General features: G+C 45.9%; 1 protein-coding gene across 8 annotated transcripts in view; it reads right to left on the reverse strand.

Annotated features, from left to right (window-relative positions):
- The window catches only part of Pask (PAS domain containing serine/threonine kinase), a 44,819-nt gene that overhangs the window by 6,005 nt on the left and 15,289 nt on the right, over window positions 1-23,525 (reverse strand). For 7 of the 8 annotated variants that reach the window (XR_012447454.1, XM_020183052.2, XM_074072256.1 and 4 more), the window contains 10 exons: window positions 22,074-22,214; window positions 21,362-21,496; window positions 19,119-19,361; window positions 17,602-17,752; window positions 16,334-16,490; window positions 11,534-12,981; window positions 10,299-10,480; window positions 9,750-9,917; window positions 1,446-1,571; window positions 1,204-1,338 (listed from right to left, as the gene is read on the reverse strand). Coding sequence is in view for 7 of the 8 variants with exons in the window: in XM_020183052.2 (XP_020038641.1) it covers window positions 1,204-1,338; window positions 1,446-1,571; window positions 9,750-9,917; window positions 10,299-10,480; window positions 11,534-12,981; window positions 16,334-16,490; window positions 17,602-17,752; window positions 19,119-19,361; window positions 21,362-21,496; window positions 22,074-22,214 (2,886 nt within the window). In the remaining variant the exon portion in view is untranslated. Of the gene's footprint in view, window positions 1-547; window positions 597-1,203; window positions 1,339-1,445; window positions 1,572-9,749; window positions 9,918-10,298; window positions 10,481-11,533; window positions 12,982-16,333; window positions 16,491-17,601; window positions 17,753-19,118; window positions 19,362-21,361; window positions 21,497-22,073; window positions 22,215-23,525 lie in introns of all 8 variants that reach the window. The other variant, XM_074072258.1, reaches the window with a different exon arrangement.

Raw genomic sequence — 23,525 nt, forward strand, 5'->3', positions numbered from 1 at the left:
ATGTGGTAGAGTACCTGCCTAGTAAGTGAGAGGCCTGAGTTTAAATACTAGGACTGGCCAAAAAAAGCTACCTGTGTCACTGACCTCGGAATTAATAACCGAGGCAGCAGCTTTTAACAGGTGACTCTGATATACCCCACAGATACTCTCTGCCATGAAGATTACAGAACAAATCTTTGCTACAAATTGAAGTAAACAAGCCTTCAGTATTCCAACACAGTCAGAGAGAGAGGTGCCATTCTTTTAGCATAACTATGGGGCCCAAGACTCATAAGTGGGTGCCTGAGAAACTCAATTTCAGAAACCCAGTAATTTCTGGGAATTTATAACTTTGAAGAATAAATGTTGATTTATGGAAGCTGTCACTAGAGCAAGTCATTTCCAAGAAGCAAAGGGAAAATCTAAATTGTTCATGCAGCCTCTTCCTGGTATTTTCCTCTCTTTTCCAGGGATTTAGGAGCAGCTTGAAGTAGAAGCACCATCTTCTCCTCCTGACTCAAGGCAAGAGTTACTGTGTCATCCCCATCCCCATCCCTCACACACACACCTCTCCCATGTCCTGCTGTCTAGGATGCCTTCCAGTTCTGCTGATCACTCTTCCATTCCAATAAAATAACAAATGGGCAAAGATTGATAAATAGTTTAAGACAAGGCAGATAAAATAAATTTACTGAAAAATGGGATTACCTAAATCTCAATCTTTGCTGATTAATTAACAGCACTCGGAGCATGAGGTTACAGTGCTGTGTATGTGACTTGGGGCGCTCTCTGATTTAATCCCAATAGCCTTCTCATATAGATACTGTAGTGGTTTCTACTGTACCAATTAGAAGGCTGAGGCTTACAGACAAGTAGGTCTCACAGCTGGTGGGGACAAGAATTCAGATCAAATGCATAGGATCCACAGCCCAGTGTGATGCTTTATTGGTTAATATCAGTGTTTGGTATGGACACTGTCTATATAGATAAATAAATCTTAATCACTGAGCACACTTCACTGACCAGGGACAGCATCTGTCCTCTTCCTTCCTTCCCAGCAACACCGTCTCTACTTCAACCACAGAATTTGTTACTCTATGAAATGGAAGCTGAAGGCTAAATCCAGCTCACAGACAGAAATGACTGTGTGCCACTGATCTTTGCAGCCACTGGACCCAAGCACCCAAGCCCACATCCTCCCCGATGGCTCTGGTCCACTCTCACTTGTCGGAAGATGTAGCTTGCCAGGGGCTCATCCAGGTTAGGATGGCGGTCAATGAAAGCAAAGAGGTCCAGGCCAGAGCCATGCTTCTCCATCACTAGCTGGAAGAACCCTTGGTTTTCAAATACATCCAGTACCTGGGAAAAGATAAAATGGGAGTCCAACTCTGTTGAAATATGTTCAATCAACAGAAATTTTATACGAGCAACATTAGGGGACCATTCAACAGGAAATCACCATCTACCTTGATGATATTGGGGTGCTCCACCCTGGATAGAATTGCAATCTCTAAAGTAACTTTTCCAAGTTTGGGATCCTCAGTCCAACAATCCTCTAAAACCTTCTCCTTCTTAATAAACTTCACCACCACCTACAAGGGAAAAGAGGGGGCAGAAGTAACTGGAACTAGTCCTCTAGCATCCCGTTAAACCTGGTACCCACTACTTTCTGGTGATGACAGACAAAGACTCTGCAATAGCTTCCTCAAGCCCCATGAACATGGAAGGAGAAACATAACAAACCCCTGGCAGAGAAGGAGGCCACAGCTAACCAGAAATGTTGGGGAGTTTCTGCCCATCCTATCACGTGAACAACTGTAATAATGGGGGTCCTGAGGAGCCACAGACAGTGCCAGAGAAAGAGGACCCCAGAAATCTCAGGGCAGGTGCTCCACACAACACCTCACATCACCCCAATGTCTGAGTATTGCATGTCCTGACCACAAGAATGCAGTGAGAAGTAGAGAAAACAAACAAAAACTATCATCCTTAGACTCATGTCAATACTGACTCTGAGGTTAACCAGCAAGTCCTATGGGCCTGGGGGACACAGGTAAACATGACAAAAGGCATCACAACAGACAGTAGTAGTCAGTTACCACCTGCAACAGGAAATGCTACAGGTCACTCAACAAAATACTGGCTGCTACGGGAGTGCCAGGCACAACAGTAAAGGAGCAACCAATGGGGGTGAAGACCATGGCAGGACCTGTTCTGTACATCAGCAAGAGATTCTTCCCTATCCCATGGAGCTGATTGTCCACTGAGGGAGACAGAAGATAAATAAAGTGCATTGTGTACCAGAGAATGAGAGTGCCAAGGAGAAAGAGATGAAACAATGACATGCCAAGGAAGCAGGGCACCTGGAGGGGAAACTGGAGCAAAGCCTCTAGAGCAGGTTCACCCTGACTTGTGGGAGTCACAGCAAGGAGCCAGGATCCAAGCAGCACAGAAGGGGCCTTGATGGGACAGAGGGCACAAGGCAGAAGCCGGAGCAGTGGTAGGGAGCTTTTGCAATATCCAGTCATCTCTCTCAATAACTAGGAGAGAAGAGATATGGCTTGGGAGCCAGAATGTGAGCAGTAGATAAATTCTGAAGACCCTGGGGAGGGAGGGTCACCACAACTTCCAGGTGATTTGAGAGAAGGCAGGAAGATGAGCAGAGAAGGCTCTGGGCCTGAAGAGCTGAGGTGGGGCTGCTGGGAAGGGAGGGCCAGCAGTAGCAGGAGTCAAGGAGACAGTGAGAAGGAAGGACACCTCCAGGAGCTCCACACACACCAGAAGTGTTTCAAGAGGAGAGAAAGTAGGGAAAGAAGTGACAAAACAGAGTAAGTTATTTTAAAGCAAAGCAAGCTTTAAACATTCAGACCAAAGTCTTACTGCATATCAGGGAAGAATAAAGAACACACACATACCTCTAAATAATAAACTTTTTGGAGTCCAAAGATTTTTTAAATCCAGGAAAAAAATCTGATTGCTTACAGCAAAATTTAGTTCAAAATAATGGCAGACAATAGACACAGATCTAAAAATTTCTAAGAAGAAAGAGGTATACCACCACTAAAATATGAGGGGAAAATAAATACATGTGTTACACTCGAGGAGTCAAGAGTATAATACCTATGTATCCTTCCGAGAAAAAAAAAAAAGAAATATATATTACAACAAGTGAAAAACAAACACAGGAAACAGAAGAAATTGGATATAAGATTAATGTACATTTAACAAAAGGACACAAGACACTATTGAAAGAAATTAAATGCATAAGTGGAGAAACATACCATGTTCATGGATCAGAAGAGCTGATACTGTTAATAAGGCAAAACACCCCAAATTGAGCTACAAATTCCACATGATTACTATGAGAGCCCCAGCTGACTTTCTTGCAGAGATGAACAACAAAAAAAGATTCAAAATTCTTATAAAAATGCAAAATAGTTCAAGCAATCTTGAAATACCCAAAACAATCTTGCAAAAGAACAAAGTTGAAGGACTAACAGCTTTCAGTTTTGTAATTTACAAGAAAGCTACTGTATAAAAACAGTGTTCTCTTGGCTTAAGGATAGGCACATAGATCAATGGGACAAAACTGAGTCCTGAAATAAATCCTCACTTCTATGGTTAGCTGATTTTTGACAAGGACACTGAAGAACAGTTTCAAAGAAATAGTGCTGATACCCCCCTACAAAAGAGTGAAGTTGGACCCCAACCTCACACAATATACAAAAGTTAACCTCAAAAGAGAACAAAGATGTGCAATAGTCCCAGCACTCGGGAGGCAAAGGCAGGAGAAGCCCAAGTTCAGTGCCACCCTGTCTTAAAACAAAAACAAAACCCCAAAAACACCATGTGTGAAAGCTTTCTTAGAAGAAACGCAGGAGTAAGTCTTTATGATCTTGGGCAGGCAAAGCTTTTTAGAAATGACATCAGAAGCACAAGTGATGAGTAAAAAACACGTAAATTGGACTTCATCAAAATTTAAAATGTGCTTCAAATGACAGCATGAAGAAAGTGAAAAGATAGCCTGCAGAATGGGGAAAATATTTGCAAATCATCTATCTGATCAAGGACTTATCTAGAATATAGAATATTTACAATTTAATAGTAAAAAGACAAATAACCCCATTAACATGGGCAAAGGATCTGAACAGACATTCTCCCAAAGAAGATATACATACAAAGAGCCAATAAGAACATGAAAAATACAAATGATAACCACAACGGTAAGGGTTGGTGAGGATGGGTACTACCGGGCAGGAATGTAAAACAGACAGCCCCTTTGGAAAACAGGCAGCAACTCAAGACATTAAACACAGAGCTACCATATGACCCAGGAATTGTACTCCTAGATATAAACCCCAAAGAATTAAAAATGTGTTTCTATAAAGACTGGTACATGATTATTCGAGGTACATAGGACATTCACAAAGATAAGACTATATTCTGGAACACAGTTCAAACATTAAGAACTCTGAAAGAACTGAAATTAAATATGTTCTCTGACTAGAAATTAAAAACAGAAAAATATCTGAACAATTCTCCCAAATGGAAATTAAATATCACACTTCTACTAGCACAGAGGAAAAGTGAGAAAACACTTGTAAGTGAGCGAAACTGAAACACAACACCTAAAATATGCGACAAACAGACAAAGCCAAGGAAAGAAGCTGAGAACACTGGATACTTATACTAGAAAAGAGAAAAGCTATGATACCACCTTATGAAAGTAGAAAAAGAAAAGCAAATTAAATCCAAAGTAGAAAACAGTAAGAGTAGAAATCATAGAAGCAAAAACAGATCATTAATAAGGAAAATTAATGAGGACAAAGTTTCCTTGAAAAATCAATAAAACTGATAAAGTCTCAAATCAGGACTGATCAAGAGAAAAAGAGAGAAGACACAAATTGCCATTATCAGGAATGACGGGGATGATAAAATGTTAGATTCTGCAGACATTAAAAGATTTTAAGAGCATTATAAATAAGTTTGTGCCAATAAATTTGATGATGTGGATGAAAGGGACAAACCCTCTTGAAAAACCCAAACCACCAAAGCTCATGTAAGAATAAACAGGAAGCATAAATGATCCTGTCTATTTTAATTTGTAGTTTAAAACCTTCCCTCAAAGAACACTCCCATCCCAGATAATTTTGCTACCAATTATAGTAAACATTTAAAAAAGGAAAGAACACCAATTCTATACAAACTCCTCCAGAAAACAGGAAAGGGCTACTTCCAAATTCATTTTTACGAGGCCAGTATTATAATGATACCAAAGCTAGACAAAGATATTACTAAAAAACTAGATCAATATTCCTTATAAGTATGTATGAAATGGTCCTCAATATAATACTTCTAGCAAACTATAAGAAGCGTAATAATGCATAATGATCAAGGGAGTTTAACCTCAGGATGCAAGATTGATTCAACATTCACAAATCAATCACTGTGATTTATTACATCAACAAACTTAAGCGAAATATGTTCATCCCAAAAGATGCAGAAAGATCATTTGGCAAAAGTCAACACCCTTTGCTAATAAATACTCTCAGCAAATAAGGAAGAGAAGAGATCTTATGCAGCTGATAAAAGGAATCTACAAAAACCTACTGTTAGCCTCATAATCCATAATGAAAGACTTTCTAAGATTAGGAACAAGAAGAGTGGCATGTCTCTTCTCACCACTCCTAACTAATATTGCACTAGAGGTCCTGACCAGTGAAATAAGGCAAGAAGAAGGGAGGGAAAAGCACACAGATGGTAAAGGAAGTCATAAAACTTTTTATTTGCAGATTACATGATTGTCTACATAGGAAATCCCAAAGAATCTACCAAAAGAAAAAATAAAAAAACAAGATCTAAAAAAACAAGATCTAACAATGACTAACTGGAAATTGAAATTATAAGTCAATATGATTTACAACAACACCAAAAACATAAACCACCCTAGGGAAAAATCTAACAAAACACGTTGATTTATATGTTGAAAACTACAACACGTTGATGAGACTTCAACAAGACCCAAATAAATAGCATGAAGACTTGACACTGTCAACATATGACTTTTCCCCTAAATACAGCCACAGACTTAACATAATCCCAGCAGGCATCACTAATAATGCAATAAGCAGATTCTAAAATTTACATGAACATGCAAAGAGCCTCATGTATTCAAAACTGGTCTTGAAAAAGAACAGTGTCAAGATTAACTGTGAGGCTACAGTCCTTGGAAAACACATCACCCTAGAGGTCAATGGCACTGACCAGACCCACATCTATCTGGTCAATTGACTTTTTTGACAAAGGTAGCAAGATAACTCAATGTAGAAAGGACATCTCAAAATCTGACACTGACTCTGCAATAAATAAACCTCAGGTTGGCAGAGTGGCTCAAGAGGCAGAGTGCCTGCCTAGCAAGAGTGAGCTCTGAGTTCAAACCCCAGTACCGCTAAAATAAATAAATAAATAAATGAACCTCAAGCATATCATCTACCATATGTAAAATCAATCCAAGGTACTTTGTAGACCTCAATGTAAAACCTCAACCAAGACCGGGAGCGGCTCATGCCTATATTCTTCGCTACTTGGAAGGTAGAGATCCAGAGGATCACAGTTCGAGGCCAGGCTGGGCAAAAAGAGTTCATGAGTCCCCATCTCAACCAATGGCTGGGCGTGGCGGCATATGTATGTCATCCCAGCTATACAGGAAAACATAAAAAGGAGTATCACGGTACACGCTGGCCCAGGCATAGAGCGAGACCTTATCTCAAAAATAACCAATATAGAAAGGGGTGGGGAGTGGCTCAAGTGACAAAGTGCCTGCCCAGGAAGTACAAGACCTTGAGCTCAACTTCCATACTTCCGAAAGAACAAAACAAAGCCACAACCATAAAATTGAAGGATCTGGAAACACAAGAGAAAATCTCTGAGACCGTGGGCCACACAGAACACCAAAAGCATGATCCGTAAGAGAAAAGTTGATAAATTGGACTCACTGAAATTAAAAACCCCTGCTCTACAAGACGCACTGTTGAGAGAATGAAAAGACAAGCCACAAACTGGGAGAAAACCTTTGCAAACTATACATCTGATGAAGAAATAACAACTAGAAAAGATGAAGAACTCTTAAAACTCAATTGGACAAACGACCCAATTTTTAAAAGTTGGCAATAGATGTGAAAGGACACTTTGCCAAAGAAACTATGTAGATGGCAAGTGAGCACATGAAAAGATGCTCGAAGTCACTGGCGTACTTGAGATGTATAATACTCAACAACCGGCAAGAGCAATTAATTGTGGTAAGGTCAGGACAGGGAAGGGCGGAGCCTCCTGAGTACAGCAAATTGGGTCCATCCATCTGGGTAACCATGCTCTGTACTGACAAGGAGTCAACCCTCAAAAGCCCACTTTCTGATTGTTTGCTTTTATCAGTAATATTTTTGGCTCTGTAATAATATTTAAAGTAATAGCTCTGTTTTTTCAAAGGCAAAAAACATTTGTGTGGTTTCTTTTTAAACTACTTGAAGGACATTGCACTTCATTCTTTGTCCTTAGGGCAGATCCCATTCATACTCAGAAAACGAAAAGTCGTATGTTCTCCCTCATATGCAGACTTTAGATCTAAAACAAATGCAGTAATATTATTGGACACGGGTTACACACTAAGGGGAGAACACATACAGGAGGAATAGGGAAAGGTAGGAAACCCAAAACTTGAAAGTGTTTGATGTGCCCACTGCAGAGGAACTAATACAGTAAACCTTAAGACAGTGGTCAATATGGGAAGGTGACCGGGAAGTAGTGAAGAGGTCAGGTAGAGATGAATCACTTTGGGTTGTAATACATATGTGCATGGAAGCAATGCTAGGAATCTCTCTGTATAGCCATCCATATCTCAACTAGCAAAAAAGCTATGTCTGTCTTATTATTGCTTATGTCTACTCTTCAACAAAATTGGAGAAAACAGCAAAACAGGTTCTGCCTAGAAGTGGGGGGGGTGGGGAGGAGAAGGAGGGGGCAGGAAGTAGCAGGGAGAAATGACCCAAACAATGTATGCGCATGTGAATGAATAAAGAAAAAAAAAAGAAATCAGACTGTTTAGCAACATACAACTACAAGAACACTGGAATTTAAAATCTCTACAACACAAAGTGTATTCAAAAACTTAACACTGCACATGCTCTTATTACTAACAACACTAAGAAAAACCTTCAATCCAATAAGCTAGAACAATAGCAAATTAGCTTACAGAAAGAGCAAGAAAGAAATAAGACAAACAAACAAAAAAAAACCTTGATAAGTAAAATAGATAATTCTTTGGCAAATCTAGAAAAAAAAAAGTGAACACAGAATTAGGACATCCAAGGGAACATAAGTAGCCACAGGGACTTCCCTGTGTGTCCCTACACACCACCTGAACTGCTAACACTGCAGGCTTCATACAACTTTAACATAAAAAACCCAAAACAAAACTCATGTACAAAAATAAATGAAAACTAGTCAGCTAATCAAAGTTAGCAAGGCATTCAAAGAATGTATTATACCTAAACAAGAATTGATTCCATGAGTGTAAGAAAGTTGATTAGTGTTAGTTATATTAATAAGGAAACAAGGACCTGATTACTCAATAAATGCTGGAAAGACATCGTTTGATAGTCTGATGGAACTTAACACTCATTCTTTTAGTAAGCTAAAACTAAAACCTAATATTATCTTCAAATAGGGAAATGAAAGGAGCCATGGGGGTTGACAGGGAAGCCCCACGGAATCAGTAGCTACCTGTTGGTAACTACTCTGCAGGCCTGGCCAACTGGCAGGAGGGAAAAGGATGAGACACCAGTCACTGAAAGACAGAACTGTCATGCTGTAGAGGAGCAGCTGAAATGCTGTTAGAACCAGGAAGACTATCATGCATCAGCCCAGACCCAGCTCTTTGGAATGTTCCACCAACAAGAGATTAGAAAATACAAAGGCAAAAGGATCCAACCAACAATACTCCACTGCCCTCTGAGGAACTGGCCAGCGTGGGCATTCCTGGGCAGTCTAATGGTGTTCACAGCAAGAGATGGACACGTGGGTACTGCTTCTCAATAGGAAGGTTGGTACTGTCGCAACTTCAACTCGCCCAAATCACAAAATGCTAAGGCTTACATCCCAAAAGGGCTTAGGAGGGAAGGAGAGTGAATTCTAAAGACAGTGGAAGAGGAACATGTAGGAATGGCCATAATGACTGGGTTGGAGGGGTGGCTGGGGGCACTCAGTGAACCACAGGGATGACCGGGAACAGCAGATGTGAGTTACAGTTGGGAGCTACAGACAGAAACCATCCCAGGAACCCAGGAAGACCCCTGAGAGCACTTATTGGTTAGCTTGCTTCTTTGTTTGGTGGGGATGTTTTCTTCCAGTTGAGTGGATCCTAATTTTGATTTTAAAAGTAAGTTTGTGGTGCCCATGTGGTGTCAGCATGCCACGCAAACATCAGGAGAGTGGTATACACGCCACACTCAGAGAGGACAGTGCAGGAAATGCCTTCACAGCCTGAGTCTGACCAGTGCTTGGGAGCCTGCTGGGAGTGGGTCTGAATCTGAACTGACAAGACTGTTGCCCTGGTGTCAACAAGTGCATTTTTAGGAGCACCTTCCTTAGAAACCAAAAGCCTGATTGTGTTGTCCTTGCTATGCATACAGGAGTGCTCCTGTCCCACTAAAAATCCCAGATTTAGAGGACAGAGGACTTGAAGTCAGGGCCACTCCCTCCCCGAGCCAGAGCACCTCCTTGTTCTGCTCCTTATCCACTGCCGTCCACACGAAGCCAAAGGCCCCGCTGCCAAGCGGGCTGAGGGTGCTGTACTTTTGGGAGTACTCGCCCTCACAGGCCGCCAGCCCCTCCAGCTCTGCAGGCATCGGGGGCTCCTCAAACCAGGGCTTGGCTCTGAGCATCTGCGAACACAAGGGGAGGTTTGAGGGATCACAGGCGACTGCACTGAAGACAGGAGGCGTTGCCTGTCTCCAGCAGCACACCCCTGCACCCATGCTGTCACCTCTTCCACAGAGGATTTGGCCTCTTTCCACATGGTCCTCCAGGAAACTTCAACCCATCAACCCAAGTGTGTCAAAACATGTTGACATCCCACTGCACATGTGGAGCATATGCAGGTTTAAAGTTCTACATCTGCTTTCTACTGACATGGGATATCAGAAGACACTGTTAAAAAGCCACAAACAGACCCTACACCCATCCCAACAGGAAGAAAGCAGGACAAGTGGAAGAAGGGGAGCACAGTAAAAAGTGATAGAGGCCTGAGCTCTGCAGATACGGACCTCCCCAAGGCTGGATCCAGGGAGCTCAGGCATGGAGTGGGTGGAACTGGGCAGGCTGGCCAGGAACAGGCGGGTCCTGGTGGCAGAGTCCCGGTGGCTATGCAGGAGGTCCTTCACCAGCCAGCAGCAGAACAGGGTTGCAGAGCCCTGCAACTCCACCCGCTTCACTTCAAACTGGATACCTGAAGGGAAAGAGGGTTAGGAGGCACAGCGCTGTGCTGACCTCGCTAGATATTACTCTGCTTAAAAAGCCCACTCCCCCAGAACAGCAGGAAGACCACACAGAGCAGTCCAGGCAGGGCAGGTGGTTCCTTGGCTTGGAGAAGGAGAAAATCTATCAGGACCAGCAAGGAAGCCACCATTTCAGCATGCAGGGAAGCCAGGAGCCAAGGGACACCCAAGGGAGACTGCAGACCACCCAGCTTAGAAAAGCCCAGAAAGAGCAGTTCCTCTGCTTTCCAGTGACAGAAATGTGAATGCTTAAGTAAAGCCATATACAAAAACCCATGCCCTAGTTACAGAGCCATATTAACTTTAAACACACACATGCACACACACACACACACACACACACACACACACACAGTCTTAAGCCTTCTTAAAGCACGTTTATTTTTGTAGAGGGGTAAACATATTTTTACCTAGGAGGCTTCCTAGGTGTATACCAAAACAAACAAATGTGTATCTTTTTATGGTGTGTGTGGGGGGAGGGGCTTACAGCTGATTTTTTTCTTGTTTATGTTTTCTAGTATTTCTACAAATAAAGTATTATATATATTTTTTTTTTAATTTAGGAAAAGAGCCATAGCAATTCATGCTGTACAGTCAGCAGTGTGGAGATAATTGGCTACAATAATGTGCACCTATTAAGAAACCAGGGAAATAAAAGGGACACTGAGACACACAGAATCAGCCTGGCCATCAAGCCCCACCTCACAAGGGGCTCTGTAGAGACCAGAGCATCCTGAGAATGGCGAACCCCTTGCCCTATGAACATCATCCCAACCTCTCAGATTCAATGTGACCTGGCATAGGTGACCAGGAGTGTGGCTAGGATTCTGGGCTCCCTCTCTCCAAGCACAAGCATTTGTAATCCTAATGTTCAAGAAGCAGGTAATAAGACACTGTCCTTTAACAAAACCATTTAGACATACAACCTCCTGATGGCCCTACACCCCCCACTGCACTGTCCTCTGGGGGTAGTGTGTGCTCCCCCCACAGGGCTGGGGACATACTCAGCCACAGGCCGTCTCGGTGGTAGCAACTCCCTGAGTAGGTGCCCTCATGGATCTCTGGCTGCAGGCTGGCGGCCCCAGGGGTGATGGGGGTAGAGGTGACCTGGGCGCTCAGCCTGGGCTCCTCTGCTGCTGGGCACACGTCTTTGCGGCTGGCATCTAGTGTGGGAAGGATGCAGCCTGGGCCTTCTATGTCACTAGCTTCATAGTGTTCAGAAGACACTAAAGAAATCTCAGACAGCTCTGCTTGATTGTGATCCAGGCAGCTCTCCTGGAACTGTCGGCCTTCACCAAGGTCGAAATAGGTGCCAGTCAGTAGCAACAGTTCTTGATCACCCAGAATATCTGGACTCCGCCTGTGGAGACCATCCACATCTAAATCAGAGCCCACCACCGAAGGAGAGGGTGTCTCACCAAGTTCAGATGTAGCACAGGAACAATTTGATGAAGTTCGGTCTGTCTGGTCACTGAGAAAGAGTTCCTTGAGGTTCCAGGAATAAGAATTAATGTCAGCTTCCTGGGCCTCCACTGCCTCCAGGACTCCAGGGATGTCAGTGGCCAAGGCATAGCAGGCCGAGGAGCTGCCCAAGCGGCTGCCATGCAGGTCTGTGCCTCCCAGATCACAGAAAGGGGGGTGCTCTGCAGAGACAACATTGGAAAAACCCAGAGCTCCCGCAAAGCTTGACTTGGACAGCTGCTCCCTAATCAAGCAAGTCTGTAGCTCTTCTCGGTCATTTCTGGCTCCTAGCCACGGCTCATCCAGAGTGGGCGTCCCAAGTGAGATACCCACCATTCCAGAAGGGCTGGGGGCCAAGTCCTGGTTTCGCTGCTGCAGGACCCACTCACTTGTGTACTGAGGGCAGTGAGTCATGAGGCCCCCTCCTGCCGGCTGCCCTGCAATGTGGGGCTCTGGCATAGTGGCATCGGCCCAAGGATTGGGGCTGCTAGGACTGCTGATGCCCACAAGCTCCCACTGAGCTTCCTGACGCAGACCACACAGGTCCACACTGCTGCTCCTGTCCTCTGCCAGCAGAGGCTCAGAATCTCCACAGGATGGAAACAGTTTTGCATCCACTGGCTCCGACCTGCTTTCTCCCAAAAGTCCCTGCCTGGGGTTTTCTGCTGGTACAAGATTGTCTTTCCCCAAGACAGCAGTGTGCTGGTCATGGTGGGCTGGTGGGCTTCCTTCAGTGGTGTCTTGCTGGTCCTTGAGCAATAACCACTCGCTGTGGGTTGGTGGACTTTCTTCTGAGGTATCTTGCTGGTTCTTGGATAGTAACTGCTCATTATGGACTAGTGAGCTTCTTTCTGGGGTGTCTGGCTGGTCTGCAGGTAGTAACTGTCCATTATGGGTTGGTGGACTTCCCTCTGGGATGTCTTGCTGGTCTGTGGGTAATGACTGCTTGCTGTGGTTTGTGTGCAGTGCTCCCTCTGGGATGCTGTCCACCCTGGGGATAGGAATTCAGATGACACAGTCACTAGTGGTCACAGAAGAAGCAACAGAAGCAATCACATTGGCTCTCCCTCTATCAGAGACAAATACAGAGCATTAGACTCCACAAATTTATGATGGAAAAACTAAATTTTATAACCAAATTAAAGTACCTCAAATGCTTTTAGATATATCCACATTTACCAAAGATGTACCAAAGAATGCTACTGAAAACCTAGTGGTAGGGTGTAGGCACACACACTGGATGCTGTGGTCAGCATCCCCATGTCACAGAGAGAGGGGCTTCCATCTACTCCAGGCTTTGGGCTGCCTGTCATGTATTGGAACCTAGCCCCACCTGCCAAGGAGCAATCCCAGCAGCTGCCCAAGCAAGGTGTATGAGCGGGGCAGGGGAGGGAGCGGGGGTTCAGTGTTGAGTAAACTCTACAACAGCAGACTGCGATTCGAACACCGCCTGTTTTCATGACGACCGGGGAGACAGCTCTAAGAGAAGGCTGGCGCTCCCACCTGCAGAAAGGGAACAGTCATGAGAAGGAGCAAGGGGGTCAGCAAGAGCTGGGACACAACACCTAAGTGTACTCCATGTGAGTGACTAGTGAGGAGGCTGCTACAGTCCAGACAGGATGATCTGCAGAGCACAGGACCTGGCCTGCACCAGCCCCTCCTACACAACATCCACACAACTAACCACCAGGTACCTGGTGATCAGAATATGATATACGGGGTTGGGGTGGGGAGCAGGAATAAGGAACAAACCCATTAATGTCAGCAACCTAGCAACTGTACACCACAGATTCATAAAGACAATATAAGAGGAAAGGTCCACACAAAGATGATGAAGAGGAAGGCATGCTCAGAGTTCCAGCAAGAGCAGGGGTTTTCTGGGAAGTGGGGGTGTGGTGCTGGTGGCCCCAGCGTACACTTTTCTCTCTATGGACACACCTGTCCACAGCCCTTCTACCCAAAATCTTTGTGCCAGATGTGTTCTGAGACTTCAGAAAGGTCCTAAATTGCTTGCTGATAAACCTTGGCAGGTTGGGGACATGGTTCTGTCACTGCAGGGAAGCATCTGAATACTCACACTACAGGGGTTGAAGAAAGACCACCAACAGCCCCCATCAGCTCAGGGATGACTTGACCATCAGGTGTGTCGGCATCAAATTGAGTAAAAAATTTTCTGTGCTGGGGACTTTTTAGATTTCAAGATTTTGGTTAAGACTTTGTAGAATCCCTGGTTTCTAGGATGACAGCAACCCAGGAAACAAAAGGATGTTCCTCAGCTGCCCTACAGTCAGGCATTGCCCTGCACTAGATTCTGGCAGCTATGGAGGGGTGGGGAGCCTCTTACCTCCCTCCCACCAGCAGAGTTCACACAGGCCCACGTTCTGCTATGACCTATGCCCACAGCAGCCCAGCACTCTCAGGTCCTCCAGCCAGGATGCACCCCACCCAGCTACTGTGGAGTCCAAGATCCCCACTGCCATCCAAGGCCTTGTAGTCTTTTTGATCACCTGACCCAAAGTCTAATAACCCACTCAGCTTTAGCATTAATTCTCTAAAACCAGTAAGACTGAGCTCCCAGGAGTCCCCAGATTAGAGGCATCCTATGGGAAGCCCCGCTCCCTCCCACTATGCCTTCCAACCTTGGTAGTTCCTACTGTGTTAGCTTTTCCTCCTGAGGAGACCTTAACTCTCTGGGATAAGCCTTCACATCTTTTGCAAATGTATTTGTCGAGTAAGTGAACAAGTGAGTGAATGACTGAATTAATAGGTGGATGGATAAATAAGCAAATCTCTATAGACACTAACTACACTGTTTGTATCATCAAATTCTTAGAACCATGAAGTAAAAAATGTCTGATCTAAGAGAAAACACAGGAACCAGCCAATCTAGTGCACCTTCCTCCTAGAACACCAGTCCCAGAAGATGTGCTCTGCCCTGGCCCTTAGGTGAGCTGCTGGCAGAGCAGAGTACTTCATGCATCCACTGAGACATTCAGTCCTTGGGACACCCTGGCAAGGGAGCCCAGCAGCTGGCATCAGTGTGCACACTGGCCGGGACTGATCACCTAAGGAGCATCACCCATTTTGGCTTCACAGCTTGAATGCACAGAGGAGACCCGCCCTCCCCATTTGCAGAAGAACACAAACAAGGAGAGTATCAGACACCCTGTTCATGCCAGCAAAGCACACACACACCTCCCCCAACCCACCCCCACTCCCACCCCCACAGCTAGACAGAAAGAAGGCAGTGAGTCAAAGCAAATGAAGGAAATGCCATGACATCAGCCAACAGGAAAACAGGAACATAAGCAATGGCAGCATCACTACACAGGAAGACAGTCAAGACCTGAACCAGCACTTACATACACACACACTTAGGACCACACACAGTGTGACCCTGGCCTTGTGAAGAGAGCAAAAGCAATATGCAAGAAGAAAAATGTATGCACGAAATGTACGCATAACACACATTCATATTAACTTGCCCTGGAAGAGAGGTCTGAAGGCTCTAACTGTGGACAGTCTCCCTTTAGGGAAAGAGCAGGGTTGGGTGAGGCGGTCAGGAGATGGTCAAGGGGATTTCACTTTTTGTCACTGTTCTGTACTTAAAATAACAGACTCGTGTATTTTTAAAATCGTTTCAAAAAGGCAGGAACACAACAATGTGGATAAATCTCACAGACGTAGCAACAAACAACGGAAGGCAGAAAGAAGGGGCTGTGCAGATCAAGATCAAGGGCAGGAACTCTGACCTGTGCTCTGACCCCAGATCAGGCAGGATGCTGTGCACAAAGGAGGCCCAGAGAGCCATCTGGGGCCAGCAGAGTCTGTGGGTCACATGTCCACACCTAAGGCTTGGGTGCTTCACGGAATGTTGTACATAAAGACTTACAAGGAGAAGAACTGGTTGAAAACACACCAAAATGTGCAACAGGACTATGATAGCAGAACGAGTGAGTTTTTTGTTCTTACTTTTCCAAATTCTCTAATGAGAAATTCTTTACTCTAAATCAAATACTTTAAAATGTACAAAGAGAATAGCTTCAAATGATTTTCAAAATTATACACGTGTGTGCCTACATGAGTTCTCCAAAATCTACCAAAACACTCCTGAATTTTCAATGGCCCACTTCTTTTTCCCTAAGATGAGAATGATAGTGTCACAGAGGCTGTGAGGACTCAGCCAAGTAACACAGGAAAAGCACTGTCACTGTGTGGACAGAGCAGGTGCTGAATACACGAGTGTCACTGACACTAGGCCACGAACTTCTCTCTGAAATGCTCTCTTCTGCCTACCATGGGCCTCACTATTTAAACCTGCAAGCTCCCATTCCAGTACTTACTCAGGAGAGGGCTGAGAGAAGCAAGAGGAAGGCAGCTGACACACAGTCTCCAGATGCGTCTGAGTCCTGGAGGAGACTTCTTGTCTTCCCACCAGCTTCAGGGTACCATCTTGTGGCAGCATGTGATCACGGGTGAGCACCATGTCAACCCTAGGATCTAACAGCAACATGAAAGAGTGCTTTCTACTCACAGGCACACAGAGAAAAGGACCTCCTCCACGCCTCAAATCTCCATGCAGACATGGTGTGTGCACCATGTGCTAGACCACAAGAGCACCACCCACGAGGGCCGTGGGCCTAGCATGATACACACCTCACTTTCTGCTAGCATTTATCCCTGTCTCATAGTCTTCCTGTTTCATTACCTGTCCTCTCTGCCTGACACCCATGCCATGCCACATCATCTGAACCCACCAGCCCTGGCACAGCCCAGGACTCCAGGGGGTTCAGACATTGGCTTCACAGGGCATTCAGTGGGTCCTTCTTCCTCCCAGCATCATGACCAGGGGAGGTCCCTTGGAACAGGAGGCTATGCATTCACAGTCTCCATAAACCACGGCCTAAGACGTCACATAAAGGGATGCTGCCAGGCTCTGGTGGCTCACACCTGTAGTGCTAGCTACTAAGGAGACAAAGATCAGGAGGATCACAGTTCAAAACCAACCCCAAGCAAAAAGTTCCAGACACCCTATTTCAAAAATACTCAATAAAAAAAGATGGTGGGGTGGCTCAAGTGTAGAACGCCCCCTGAGTTTAAACTCCAGTGCCACTAAATTAAATAAATACATAAATAAAACGCAAAAATATGCATCTATGTGATTTAAAGCACTAAATTAAAACCACCAGGGATAACCATAGTTAACAAATATGCTAGGAATATTTCATTTAGAAATAAATGACATGCTACACGAATTCAGTCTTATTCTATATGAGGAAATACAATGTCTTTAAAAAGATAAGACTGTCAGCTACTTGTGTCTCAGACATGGGCACAAATGATGTAATCTTGGGGGACTTTCTATTTCCCTTCTAGACGCTAATACACTTGTAAAAATTACCCGCAACTACCCATCTCTTGGGGACAAGAAGGCCTGTGAAAGACAGAGAAACAGCAAACTAGGAAACAGCTACCTGCTGCTCATTCTGTCCCACCACCTGAGTCTCTGGAGGGATGGTTGGTGGCTTCTGTTCCTTCCACATATCACAGAGGCACAGGCCCATGGGACTGGGTATCCCAGGAACTCCAGGGAGGAGGAGGCCAGTCTTACCCTGGGCACCACTGGCCAGGTCCCCACCCAGCTCGGCAGGCCCACTTTCACTGCTGATGTTCAGGCAGTTGGTCAAGTCTGGCAGGCGTACCAAACTATCATAGGCAAGGTCCATGTAGCTGTAGAAACCAGGAATCAGGAAAGTGATATTCTAGGGAAGAAAGCACGACATTTCAGAACCTCGGAGGATCCATTCTGACCCACTAGATCCCTTCTCACAGAGGAGAAATGAAAACGTAAGCAAAGTCTGTGGGCAGTCATGCCTCAAGGTTAAGAAAGAGGTCAAAGCACCTTCAGCCAGCCCAGCCCCTCTTGCAGTTTGACACATGATGCAGAAGTTTTTCATTTCTTTTTTTTTTGGTGGGACTGAACCCAGGGCTTACATTTGCAAAGCAGGCACTCTACCAATTGAGCCACAACTCCAGCCCATTTTTCTGTGGTTATTTTGGAGATGTGAGTTGCAGGAAGCTAAGTGCTTTTCAATAAAATTTAACACAGTTGAACAAAACTTGAGCTTTGGTTACAATTTAGGATTTTTACTGGAGAGCAGAGTGCTCTCTTATTGCAGCCGCATACAAGGTTAGCAAGCTCTGACCAGCTGTCACCAAATCCAGTGTCATCCAGTGTGTGTGATAAGAGGGGGCTTTGGAGAGACTACTCTGAGCCAGCAAGTCACCCCAGGCTGATACCACGTAGAGCAAAACGATCTGTCTCCATTAAGTTCAGGTCAAAGGCTGATTCATGGCCAAAATACATGACTTCATATATTGTAAACACTGCTTGTGGCTATTTGTTTAGACGCATCATGGGACTGCCCTGAGTAGGTTTGGGCGAAGAAAAAAGGGACAGTTTAATCAATGACCTGATTCTTGGTGAGGAGACATCCACAAGAGCCCAACCCAGGGAAGAAATCCTTCCTCTTCCACTGACCACCAGATGAGCTCAAGAGGTGAGGATAGCAAGAACCAGTGGCTCATACCTGCAATCCTAGTTACTCAGGAGACAGAGATCAGGAGGATCGTGGTTTGAAGCCAGCCCAGGCAAATAGTTCACAAGACCCTATCTCAAAAAAAAAATCACCAAAAAAAGGGCTGGTGGAGTTGCTCAAGGTATAGGCCCTGAGTTCAGTCCCTGGTACCGCAAAAAAAATAAAAAAGTGAGGACAAACCAGGCCAATGGGGTGAGAATTGAATCCCCACAATTGTGATATAATCACAATTAAACCTGATCTAATCAGTCACAGTAGTCATTGGGAACAGTGTTTCCAGGCAGAGCACTCCTATCCCTCCTCTGGGATGACTCAGGAGATAGTCCAAGAGTGGTCATCTATGTGAGGCCAAGAGAAGCAAGCTGTGTAGTTGTGAACAGGTAAGTCACCTGCTCCTACCCCAAGTCCCAGGCCCTAGGTCCCTCCTGGGTACACCTCAAGTGGAACAGCCCATCAGACACAAGGCGTGTGACATGCATGAACCAGTCTCCTCAGAGTATATGGAAGATGGGTGGCCAGCAAGCCCCACCTTGCCCAGGAGCTCAGTCTTCCTGTAACCAAACAGCATCAGCGCAAAGCTGTGGTTGATGCCATAGATGGTGCCATCTGGCAGGAGGGTGATGAGGCCACTGATGGTGCAGAACACCCAGACAGATGCCTGGTAACCCAGCTCAGGGGCTGCCTCGCTGCTGGGCTTGGATTTCAGCTTCAGACTCAGAGGGAAAGTGGTGCCATCCCTGGCCCTCCCAACAGATCTCTGGATCTTGAGACTCTGAAAGACAGAAAACTCACTCGGCACTCTGTGCAGATGGAGCACTGAGCTGAGATGCTTCAGATCCCAACTCCACCCCATACATCCAACCACACCCACACTGCTCTCCCTTGCTGTCCCCCAGTCCCACCCTGGCCACAGAACTACATCAGGGCAAGGTAGGACTCAGGGTCCAGAATGGCCCCAGAGTGGCATATACCCAGGCAGTCGAGAAATGCCTAGTGAGAGGAATGAGTGTTGAGCCAGGGAGGGGACTGGACCTGGCCTCTTGCACAGCAGGCATCTGTGTCACCTGCACTTAGGCCCACACCACCGTGGCTAGTGCAGGCTGTGCCCCCCAAATCCAGGTCTGTAGGGGGAAGAAGAGCCAGTATTTCTCAGTCCTCTTCAGACTTGGACAGCATCCCACCTATGTGAGTGGCCCTGGCCCCTCACCCTGTCTTCTGTCCCTCCAACCTTGCAGCACTGACTTTCTGCTGTCCCTCACATCTGAGGAGCCCAACCGACCCCATCTCTTCTCTCTCCCCCAAGTCCTTCAACTACTGGAAAGGCACTTGGTTTCCCAATTGAGACTTGACTAACGCAGTGTTCCTCACAAGTGATAAATGGTTTCAGGGTCACCCTGTAAGATGTGAGAATGCAGGACAAAGTGGCTCATCTGCCCCCATCCTGAACATAAGGATTACCCGTGTTAGCACTGCATGCTGATCCAAGCCAGTGCCCTTGTCAAGGGTGGAGCCACAACCTGGTTCTTCTAGTCCTCACTGAGCCTAGGCCCTGGCAAGCCCTACAAGGTATGAGGAACATGGGCCCCCTTCACTACTGGCTCCATGTGCTGCTGAGGTGGCTCATTTGGAGCCAAGAACATACTCACACATGCCTTCTGCTGCACATCTCCAGAACATGTGCCTCAGCAGGTCAGAGGTCTGCTGAGAGGAGGTCAGCAGTGCTGCCATGCAGTGTCCCACAGCACAGGTGCCAGCTAGGGCCCTGCCATGCTGTAGGGCTACTGCCACCTAAGAACAGAGTAAGGATGCATAGAGGACAAGGGCTGGGGCAGGCTGCTTCCCTTGACGTACAAATGACAGCTCAGACACCAGGGTGGGGGAGGAGGTAGGGGGGCTGCTGAGTTTAAAGAACCATGCCCCTTGGAAGACACCCTGAAAGGACCTCTCATTCTGGCCACAGCACAATTGACTTTGGCTCCAAACCAACTATCCAGTCTGTCCCTGCTGCAGGTACAGATGTGACATCAGAGGAAGTCACAGCACCTGGGTCCCCTGTGTGAAGGCCACACGCTAGTTGGGTCATAGGGAGCCTGAGGATTCAGCTACAAATAGAGCTCTGTCACAGCCCTGACTTCCAGTGCGTACCTTCCACCAGACAGCCCTCCTGCCTCCAAGGATGGAAGGGCCGACATTAGCTGTGGACTTGCCTGAATGAACAAGTACCTAGAGAGCTGGTCAAGAATTACTTCTGAGTGTGTCTGTGAGGGTATTTCCAGAGGAGACTGGCATATGAGTCTGAGTGGACCAGGTAGGGGGAATTCCACAGTCAGTTAAAAAAAAAAAAAAAGAAAGGCGAATTGGTCTCTCATTTCTAAAGCTGGGATCCACCCTCCTTCTGCTTGTGGATATCAGAACTCAGCCCAGTCGGGCCTCTGGGCTCCAAGACTTACCCTGCAGTTCTGGGATTCATGAGTCTTCGGCCTTGAGCTCAGTCCCAATAAGCACACTCAGGATCTCCAGCTTGTACTTGGTGTTAAAACCGTGGGAGTTAATTCTCCTAATAAAACTCCTCATGTATCTATAAGCATGCATCCTACTGGTAGTCTGGGGAACTTTACCCATGTAAGAGGAGACCCTACGATCAGCCAGACCTCCCTGTTCTGCATTAAAGAGAGGAATGAGGAAACAAGAGCAGTCAGCTGTAAGGCCATGCAGCCTTTGGCCCTTGGTCAAACCTTGGAGCAGACACAGTGCAGATGATCAATGTCCTACCTTTGGGACATGACGGCCAGGAGAAGGGAGCTGTATGGACGGGATCAGGTCTGTGATGCACTGCCCAACCACATCCTCCCCAGACGCAAACCCATGGAGATGAGCATAGTGACTATCGCAGGATGTGATTGTTCCCTGCAGAAAAACCCAGAGCTAGTTAAGTATTATAAATGAAAACTTCCTGTACCAGGCTTTAAACTTCACTACCCTGCAGGGTCCTACAAGCTAAAGGCAAGACCACTCTCACAACTTCTTCATCCACAGTACAAGAGCATACAAATAGGCTTCCACAAGAACACCATCTTCCTCACTGTTCAGATTTATTAGAACCAATGTCTTTCTCCAGCGTTCTTCAGCAGCCCTAGCCCATACCAGAGGCTTACATTCAAGTACTGCCTACACACACACACTATTCTGAGGGTTTTACACATGCTATTCCATTTCAGTCTAAGAACAATCCTGTGAGGTGTTATAATTATATCCCCATTTCACAGATTGGGAAACTGAGGCATAGGCAAGTGGATTCCTTGCCCAAGCACACACAGTTAGTAAGGGACATAGCTGGGGCAGACCTCCAGGCACCATGGGCACTTTCTGCCCCAGGTCACAGAGCAGGGAGAGCGCTGCTTGAGGGGCTGGTGGGAAGTGGGACTAGGGTTCCACTTTCTTACACAGGCAAAGCTCCATACCCAAGACGTGAAAACATACTCACATCACTCTGGAAGACAACCCAGGCTGAGACCCTCTCCACAGGCTCCAGGACAACCACACAGCACAGGCCGCGCTCTCGCTGCACCCTCTTCATCCACACAGAGACCGGAATCTTCTCCCCACTGCGACTGACAACGTCCACCTGTGGATACACACAGGCTGCACCGAGGCACAAAGTGTCTTACCGAGGACCTCTAAGAGCAGCATGGCCAAGCGGCTGCCACCAGGAGAGGCCCACCCCCATGTTCCAGCACTTCCAAGTAGTCAGCCTCCACTCACCTGTTTTATATTTCAGAAATCTACCAGCGTATAAATGAGGTTTCTGAGATTTAGTTTTACAGTCTGCATGAACCTTTTACCAAGATAGACTTCTTTCAATCTCAGCATTTGACTAGTCTCAATAGTCACCTATACTGACAGACACCTAGAAAAGTAGTAAAGCACACTTCTGGATGTGCCTGTGAGAGTGTGTCCAGAGAAGACTGGAGAAGACTGGTGTGTGGGTCAGTGAACCAAGTGGGGAAGACCCTCCACCAGTGGCTGGGATAGACTGAAAGGGCAGAGGAAGAGGGAAGCACCTCAGTGATTTTTGTTGCTGTGATCACCAGGGGACATCAGACTCCAGATTCCTCAACGTCTGAATACAGACTTGCACCAGCAATGCTCCAGGGGGCTTCTAGGCCTTCAGCCTCACACTGAAGCTACATTATTGCTACAGCTTCCAACCTCTTGGACTAAGCAGCTACTGGGTTCTCCAGCCCTCCAGCCTGTAGACAGCCATTATGAGACTATTCAACTTCTAATCGTGTAAGCCAAACTAACGAATCCCCTTTTATGATCATATGTATATTTTACTGGTTCTAAATCTCTGGAGAACACTATCCAATATACTCAGCCTCACAGTAATAATATAGCAGGGGAAAAAGCAATCTCTGTTATTTCTTAAAGAAATAGGCATCAATGTGCACTGAATGTTGTCATTTTTTCTTTGTAGTAGTCAGATTCTTGACTGATGCAACTGACTCTTTCCAGGTTCCTTCTGTTCCTGGAGTTCCATCCTCAGCATTTAACATCTGAGCTCCCCTGACAACATCCCAGCTGGACATGGAAACTGTTTGTACAGAGAAACAGTTCTGGCCCCGCCACCTTGCCCACCAGACATCAAACAAACAGAATTTAGATGTAAGAATCAGTTAGCAAAATAAAAGTATTCTGCTCTTTAGAACCTCACATTGTGCTTGTATGCTTGCAAAATGCAGGCCAAGGCTCATCCCTCAAACAAAACACGGACTCTCTCTCCAGGGTAAACTGGTCCAGCAATAGGACCACATGGGTCTCTGTGATGCTTTTATTTTAAAGGCCCATCCCCTCCTTAGCTGAAGGGGGTTAACAACACCATTACTGCATTTCAGTTAAAGATGCTCAACTTGCTGGTACTGTCTGGCCCGACAGC

This window comes from Castor canadensis, chromosome 4, assembly GCF_047511655.1.
Source record: "Castor canadensis chromosome 4, mCasCan1.hap1v2, whole genome shotgun sequence".
NCBI lineage: Eukaryota > Metazoa > Chordata > Mammalia > Rodentia > Castoridae > Castor > Castor canadensis.